The sequence below is a fragment of the Mustela putorius genome, unplaced genomic scaffold (assembly GCF_011764305.1).
Source record: "Mustela putorius furo isolate JIRA1106 unplaced genomic scaffold, ASM1176430v1.1 tig00000127_pilon_pilon_pilon, whole genome shotgun sequence".
NCBI lineage: Eukaryota > Metazoa > Chordata > Mammalia > Carnivora > Mustelidae > Mustela > Mustela putorius.
In genome coordinates, this window is record NW_025421288.1 from 2972743 (window position 1) to 2981943 (window position 9201).

At 35.0% G+C, this 9201-nt stretch overlaps 1 protein-coding gene across 1 annotated transcript; it reads left to right on the forward strand.

The window, feature by feature from the left end:
- The first annotated feature begins 8268 nt into the window (after nucleotides 1-8268).
- Nucleotides 8269-9201, forward strand: LOC101683001 (olfactory receptor 8I2). The gene has a single exon (XM_004781684.1). The coding sequence runs from the start codon at nucleotides 8269-8271 to the stop codon at nucleotides 9199-9201; it is 933 nt and encodes a 310-aa protein (XP_004781741.1).

Sequence of the window (9201 nt, forward strand, 5' to 3'; positions counted from 1 at the left end):
AGAGGAATTTCTTTTGCAAACTAAATAAGAAAACTAAGAAAGTCTGAGAGTCACATTCATACTTTTTTTAGATATCTGAGCATTTTATACTCACTAAAGAAATATAGTTATTTTTATGAATGTCCTTCAGACTCCTAAAACCCAGCATTTTAAAGTAATCTCACCACTGTACTTGTACCTAACTTCTATTCTTATATTATTCCTTTTCTGGACAAAAGTATTTCCATACATTCAATCACACCAGTTGAGTATCTAGCATGTCAGCATAGATTCGTCTATCTTACTTTATTCAAATACTTATTGTTTTGGGTATTATTGACTCTGGTTCCCAAATACCCTTAAAATCAGTTTTCTCTCCTCCATTAATCATTAGTGCTGCTGTCTCAGTTCAGGTTTGTGTTCTTGAACCCTAACTGTTGAAATAGTCTTCTGACTTCTTCCATCACTTCCCTGCCCTCCCCTGTGTCTCTATTCTTCTGTCAGAAAAAGGTTTGGTCATAATTCTTTCCTTAATGCCACATACTTTCTCTCATTTTAATAATTTATACTTATCTTTAATCATTCTCCAGGGCCAAGAGCAAGAGCTCCCATCTTTCTGAAGATCTTCTTGATAACATCCTTGAGAAAATTAGATTTCTTCCTCCATTTTTCTATGATTGCATTGTATTGTGACAATGGATTGAGAACTTCTGTTTTTACTCTTCATTCCTGTTCTTTTTTTAATTTTTTAAAATATTTTATTTGTTTGACAGAGAGAGAGAGCGAGAGAGGGAACACAAGCAGGGGGAGTGAGAGAGGGAGAAGCAGGCTTCCTGATGTGCAGGGAACCAGATGTGGGGCTCCATCCCAGGACCCAGGATCATGACCTGAGTTGAAGGCAGGTGCTTAATGACTGAGCTACCCAGGCATCCCTGAGCTGTTTAGTCCTGTAAGGAAAAGACTGCATCTTATTCAATTTCACAGTCTCAAGATTACCGGGACAGTGATGATCACAATAGCAGGTACACAATACTTATTTTTTGTACACAATACTTACTTACTTGTTTAATAAATCAGTGAGTTAAGTATTTCAAAGAGTGTTTTTGTTTTTTGTTTGTTTTGTTTTTACTTATGATGTAATAGTATATTTAATACTGAGGAGTAAATAAAGACAAATTTTAAATTAGGAGATTTTCCATCTAGTACAGTTAAAAGAATTCAGACACTTATAGGAGTCAGGATTTCAATAATATTTAAAATGGTGGGCATATAAATAGTAAAAAAAGTTATAAGGAACTATTCCAGATGCATAGTAATGAAATATATACCTAACAAAATAACCTTTGATTTATTGAGCTCTATTATATAAGGCGCTTGAAAAGATATAAATGATCAATGGAAGTAAGGTATGATGACACTGATGATCAAGGACAATCCTCATTGAAATTAAAATTTGTCAAACCACTCTAGACTGTCTTCCACTAATATATAACAAAATGTTGTAAGTTGGTCCCAAAGCAGTGCTTCTGGTACTTAGCTAAAGGAAACAAGTTAACATTTACTCTGAATTACTTAAAAAAAGAGAGAGAGAGAGAGAGAAATCATGATGAATGTAATGTCCAATGTTGGAGAAAACAGTTTAATAAACGTGGGTGTACAGATGTAATAGATTATTGCAACCTCATCTATACAAGATATTTTGTATATAGTATTTAATTTCATCTTGACAAACACATGAGGCAGGTACTACTTTGTCGTTTTGTAGATATGGATGCTGAGGATGAAAGAGATTAAAAAACATTCACATGGTCATAAGGTAGTAACTGGTATTTCAAGACATAAACTCAGAATTATGTTTCTTAAATCTATGCATTTTTAACTATAGCACAGTCTTCATTTGAAAAGTTATAATTACAGAGACTTGGAAATTCAAAAGCATCAAAAATATGTGTGACATATTCTTAAGAGAAAAATATGGGTGCACACATAAAAATAGGATATGCAGTCCAGATTCTGGTTTCCAAATATCATACTCCCATAAAAGATGGCAAGGCTCCTTGGAGAAGTAGTTGTTTCTGGAGCTGAGTCCAGGAAAATATAAGATGAGCCTGGAGCTTATTGTGCTGCCAAAATGTAAGAGGTTAGAGGATAAGAAAAGCATGACCAAAGAATTAAGTATGTAAGAGTTAATTCAATGATGGTTCCACAGCAGACCTGAAATAATTTAAGCAACAATTAAATTATGATGGTAAAGTAAATGATGGTAGTGCTGGATAATCCAAAGAAAAAGTAATTATAGTGAGTGCATATCCATGTAACTAGCTAACTAAATAAATACACACAAGAAAGAACAACTCTTCCTTACAGAATAATTTCATTTAAAATAATCTCATTTAAATAATTTCATTTAAAATACGTCCTTTCACAAAGGTGGCAGGGAAGGTGAAGAAAGAAGACCCTTGTTCCTCCCAAAGCTGAAGCCAAAGCAAAGTCTTTGAAGGCCAAGAAGGCTAAAAGGCAGCCACAGCCACAAAAAATGACCTGCACATCACCTGCTTTCTCAAGGCCCAAGACACTGCTCTCTGAAGGCAACTCAAATATCCTCCAAAGAGCACCCCCAGGAGAAACAAGCTTGACCACCATGCCATCATCAACTTCTCCCTGACAACTGATTCAGCCATGAAGAAAATAGAAGACACCAGCTTGCTTGTATGCATTGTACATGTCAAGGCCAATAAACACCAGATCAAACAGGCTGTCAGGAAGCTCTATGACATTGATGTGCCCAAGGTCAATACCCTCAGGCCCAATGGAGAGAAGAAGGCATATGTTCCACTGGCTCTTTGAAGATGATACTTTGAATGTTGCCAACAAAATCAGGATCATCTAAACTGAGTCCAGAAGCCTAAATCTAAATCTTTTCCCCAAAATAAATATATAAATAAGTAAAAAAAAAAATAAATTGAAAGAACGGGAAAATGGAAATTTGCAACGACAACAACAACAACAACAAAAAAGAACACATAATAATAATTGGCAGAGGGAACATTTTGGTGGGTGCCCAAAAGAATAAAGAGAATATTTACATAGTCTACATTACCTTCCTCAAGTGTATATAAATTACAAAGCAAAGTCCTAACTTTATGGTGAAAAAGTCCCACAGACACTATAGTAAGTAAGTGATCCAGTTTAAATCACTAGTAATATCACTCATTGACATCATGTATTCCCAGAGAAGATGAAAGGGCAATACACCACCTCTCTGGCATATTTTCCCTGTAATGAAATACCTCCATTTAAACACAAGAAAAATATCAGGTAATCTTCTACTAACTGCTTGATGAGTAATCTTGACAAGTTTCATAGTCACGAAAGAAAAGGAAAGAAAATGGGAAAGTCAGAGATCACAGGAGACTAGGGAGTGATGACATTAACTCAGCACAATGTTCTGGACTGGATCCTGGAACAGGGGAAAAAAAATTTGTGGAAAAACTGGTGAAATTGAATGAAATACACAGTTTAGTTATATTATTGATTCAATGTAAATTTTTTTAGTGGCAATAATTGTACTGTGATTAAGTAAGATGTTAACTTTATAAAGCTGGATAAAGTACAACTCAAAACTGTAAATCTAAAAGTATCTAAATAAAATACTGAATCTAGCTGGCAACTAGAACTCAAAATGGCTGATATAAGTAAATATGAATTCAACTGAGATGACATTCATTAAATTTATTAAATGTCCACTGACCCTATACCATGGCCAACCATAAGCCTAGAGGTTCACCACATATCAGACTATCAAAGAACTAAGCCAAATTTTGAATCTTGAAAGAAGCAACTAACTCTAAGTGATGTGAAAGTAAAGTCTGAGAAAGCGTAATGTATGCACACCTCAGAGATATCGCATGTTTGATTCTAGATCCGTACCATAAAGTGAGTCAAATGATTTTTTTGGTTTCCCAGTGCTTATAAGAGATATATTTGCATTATGCTGTAGTCTGTTAAGTGTGTAATACCGTTATGTCTAGAATACCAATCTGCACACTTTAAAAATGCCAACGATCATCTGAGCTTTCAGTGACCCTTTTTTGTTTGTTTGTTTGTTTGTTTGTTTGTGGTGGAAGTTCTTGCCTTAGTGTTGGTGGCAACTAATTGATCAGGGTAGTAGTTGGTAAAGTTTGGAGTCACTGAGGCAATTTCTTAAAATAAGATGACAATGAAGTTTGCTACCTCAGTAGATTCTTTCTTTCACAAATGATATGATTTGTGATTCTTTTTTTTTTTAATCTTATTTATTTATTTGACAGACAGAGATCACAAGTAGGCAGAAAGGCAGGAAGCCAGAGAAGGGGAGGGAAGCAGGCTCCCTGCTGAGCAGAGAGCCCGATATGGGGCTCGATTCCAAGACTCTTGGATCATGACCTGAGCCGAAGGCAGAGGCTTTAACCCTCTGAGCCGCTCAGGTGCCCCACCATGTGATTCTTTTTGATAACATTTTACTCACAGTAGAACTTTGTTAAAATTGGAGTCAATTCTCCCAAACCCTCTCACTGGTTTATCAACTAAGTGTATGTAATATTCTAAGTCCTTTGTTATTTCAATAGTCTTTGTGGCTTTTTCACCATGAGTAGAGTCCGTTTCAAGAAATCATGTTCTTTGCTCATTCATAAGAATCAATTCCTCATCATTAAAGTTTTATCATGAGATTGCAGCAATTCATATATAATAATGATAACATTTCAAGTATTGCAAGAATTACCAAAGTGTGACGAAGAAACATGAAATGAGTAAATGATATCGGAAAATGACACCTACAATCTTGGTGACACAGAGTTGCCACAAACCTTCAATTTGTTAAAAAACAAATAAACAATAACAATAACAACAACCTATAATATCTGTGAAGCCCAATAAAGTAAAATACAATAAAACAGTCTTGTCTGTACCTGTCACTTAATAGATGCTTAATAAATGTATGTTGAAGGGTCTGGATGATCCAGTCATTTAACCATTCAACTCTTGATTTCAGCTCAGATCATGATCTCAGGGTTGTGAGACCCTGAGACCCACATCAGGCACAGTGCTGGGCATGGAGTCTGCTTAAGATCCTCTTTCTTCCTCTGCCCCTCCCTCCCTGTTCCTTCTCTCTCTCAATATATATATATATATATATATATATAAATGTTCATTGAAAAATGAGTAAGAGAATTGGAGGAAAAATGAGTTTTCAGGTATATAATCCAAGTCTTTCAAAGTGTTATTTTTTCAGGATACATAGAAGAGCAAAACCAAACATCTATTCCATTTCTTTTGTCTCAATATCTGAGTACACCGATTATCTATAAATGGTATTGTACATATATAATAGATGTTATTCCTTCTTAAGAATCTCTGAATGATAAGTAAGATTAGAGATGCATTTTTCCCTTTCCCAATGAAGTATCTGTCTGGTTTCATCGTCATAATACCAAAAATTTAAGTAAACATAAGTAAATAAGAGACTATAAGAATTACAGAAGAAAAATAATTTAATTAGACAAGTCTGTGAGATCCTTCAAACCTGATGTTTGTCAATCATCCATGGACATGAGGCATTTTTTAAAAATTTACTTTTGTGGGTCTGATCCTACTAACCCAGAATGCTTTTTAGGGGTGGGTCTAGGAAGTTTCTTCAAAAAAATAAACAAAACAAATGAGATAATGATGTAAATTGAATTCCTATCAGTCTATCATGAAACTCAGAGCAGAGTGTAGAGTCTGATTTTTTTACTTCAAGTTTCTTATTTATTTTCCTAGATAGCACGCTTGTTCTCAATCAGGATTTTGTGCATGCACCATTGAACACAGTCAGCTAAAAGTCACTCAGTGCCTGCAATAAAAATAAATATGTAGATGATTTGTTGACATCGTAGTAGCATAATTTCAATATACAATAATACCATTTGATCAGTAAATAGCAAAAAGTTTATTTTTCCTTGCTGGGAGGGTTGTCTAGGAAGCCCAGGCAGAGGCAACAGTAATCTGATACTCTCTGGCATTGTGTATCTCATATATTTTTATAATATTTAGTGCTTTAGAAAAGCTTCATATATACACATATGTATGATATATACATTATATTATAATTACATCATATATGTATATATATTACATATATGTAATATCACATCATTGTATATGTGTTGTTAAATATATGATTGTATATTATATATCACATCATATTATAGTCAATATTATATAATATTTTAATATATTTAAGTATATTGTTTATAATATATAAACATGTATCATGTATATATTACATATATGTTAATATTAAAACCCAAGTTTCAAAACTATATCAATTAAATTTTTCAGTATGTTTATATAACCATTTAAACTGAAATAATGCAAAAGGAAGGAATATGTATTTCTGGAAACTTCCACTGGAAATGTATCTCAGGCAAATTAAGGATAGGCTTTGGGGTACAATTAAAATGCAAATCTCAAAGGATGCTAATTGGCCAATTCCTTTATGATACAAGCTTGAGAATTTAAGGAACAGATGCTGCTATGAGAAGACTGTTAACACACTAGATTTCTGAAGATAATCCTTTGTTTTGAGACTGCTTTAAAAATATATGAAGAATAAGACAAATCCTGAATATGAATCTAGGTTTGAGCTAAAACATTAAATTTTAATTATCAAGAAAGCATATAAAAATAAAGTTATCTTAGTTAACTTAGCTGTTTTATTCTCTTTTGTCAATGGAAGGTAATAGACACATTACCCAGAACTGTCCTCAACACCAGCATTTTTTTCATCAATTCCATAAAATTACTAGAGGTCCATTATATAGGAAATTTAGCTCTGGGCTAAACCACAGCAACAGATCAAAGCCATCGTACTAACAATTCATGAGATCCAGAACTGTAAATGAGGCAAGTGTATGTCAAAAATTATTGGTGAATTTGGTGAATATTGCTTGTTTTCTCTCCTGCCCTCTGACTAACCTGAAAATAACTGGAATATGTCTCACAGAGAAGGTGTCCTCTGGATAACTAATTCCCAGGTGAGTCTAATCTTTTCATCTTTCTGTAACTCTGTGTGTGTGTGTGTTTCTCACACTGCAAACCTTTTCCTTTTTACATGCTCGCCTATTCCTTCTAGTAAGACTTAAGAAAAGAGCTTCTAATAACAGGCAAGACAAAATTCCTTCATTGATTAAATGCTTGTTAAACAAATTGGTAAAGAATAAGGGCTCTTGTGAAGGTGGGACATTATTAACAAATGATTAAGTCTAATTGATAGAACGTCAAGTCCCTTTGGGTCCACTCAGATGGAGTGTCAAACATCAGAAACAAACTTGCATTATCCACCATATTTATGTCAACTGAATTAGGCAAACATGTTCTCTGATTTTCTAATAAGATCATCTTGTATTTTAACCCTTTGTTGTAAAGATAGCAAATCGCATTCATTTTACTATTTATAGTCTTTTTATTTTTGACTTGGAAATTGCCGTTTCGGGTGACGCATTGGTTACTGTCTGATGTCATCGATAACCATGTGCTCTATGTTGGGAGAAAACATGTTTGCTGAGTGCATATGCAAAACAATTTGACTATATTATACACGAATTCGTGTTTGGCCTTAGCTAGCCAACAGAAAGCGTATGTGACAAAAAAAGCAAGTATGAAGAATTTTAGCATTCACATATATAGTAAGCAGGATATTTTATATTTTTTTTCTTACAACATTTAACAAAGCTTTATTGAGTCATAGAAACGATTAGATGTATAGATGTGACCCTATAAAGTATCTGTTAGCTGTTGACAAATTAAGACCGCCACACAAGGGTATCATTAAATTCACGAATTATAGAACCTTCTCTCCTTAATAACCTTTATACTTTCTAAAAGTATCGTATATAATTAATTCCAGTAGATAAATTGCTAAATCATGATTCGGGGCCCAATGATAGGCTGAGGTAGAAGAGGTTGCATAGCAGGGGGAATCTCTTCCAAAAGTCCTTCCAGATAGCTATCTTTTAGAGGGCTACCAATTCCACACAACTGTCAGCTTGGAAGTTTTTACTACTATCTGCCAGTTCTAATTTAAAACAATGGAAAATCGTGTATAGATTCTCAATTGAGTCAAAGTCACTAACTATGAGCTTGCCATCTTTTACTGTCTCATTATTGGAGTCTAAGTCAACTCTGATTATTAGGTCTTTAAGTTTGAATCATTCCCTAATTTTCATTACTGTCATTCAGCAGGTAAGTCAAAGGCCTGAGTTGATACAAATGACTGGGAACAATCTCACTGAGGTGACCTTCTTCATCCTTTCTGGATTTGCAAATCACCCTGAACTGCAAGTCAGTCTTTTCTTAATGTTTCTCTTTATTTATCTGTTCACTATTTTGGGAAACGTTGGGCTCATCATGTTAATCAGAATAGACTCTCAACTTCACACCCCAATGTACTTTTTCCTTAGCAACTTAGCATTCATTGACATATTTTATTCCTCCACTGTAACACCCAAGGCACTGGTAAATTTCCAGTCCCAACAGAAAACCATCTCTTTTGTTGCCTGCTTTGTTCAAATGTACTTTTTTGTGGGGTTGGTGTGCAGTGAGTGTTTTCTTCTGGGATCGATGGCCTATGACCGCTACATAGCAATCTGCAATCCCTTATTGTATTCAATGATTATGTCCCAGAAAGTGTGCAACTGGCTGGGAGTCCTGCCATATGCAATAGGCTTCACAAATTCTCTGGTATCAGTCTGTGTGATAAGCAGCTTGGCATTTTGTGATTCTAGCATCAATCATTTCTTCTGTGACACCACAGCTCTTTTGGCCCTGTCCTGTGCAGATGCCTTCAGCACAGAAATGGTCATCTTTGTTTTAGCTGGGATCACACTTCTCAGTTCCCTGCTCCTCATCACGGTCACCTACACTGCCATCATCTTAGCCATCCTGAGGATCCAATCTGCAGCAGGGAGACAGAAGGCCTTTTCCACCTGTGCGTCCCACCTCCTGGGAGTGACTATCTTCTATGGGTCCCTGATCTTCACGTACTTGCAGCCTGATAACACATCATCCTTGACCCAGGCACAGGTAGCATCTGTCTTCTATACCATTGTCATTCCAATGCTGAATCCACTAATCTACAGTCTGAGGAACAAAGATGTGAAAAATGCTCTCCTGAGAGTCATACACAGAAAACTTTTGTCATGA

Excerpts from the sequence above, each read along its gene's own strand:
- LOC101683001 (XM_004781684.1), top strand. The coding sequence starts at position 8,269 with ATGACTGGGAACAATCTCACTGAGGTGACCTTCTTCATCCTTTCTGGA.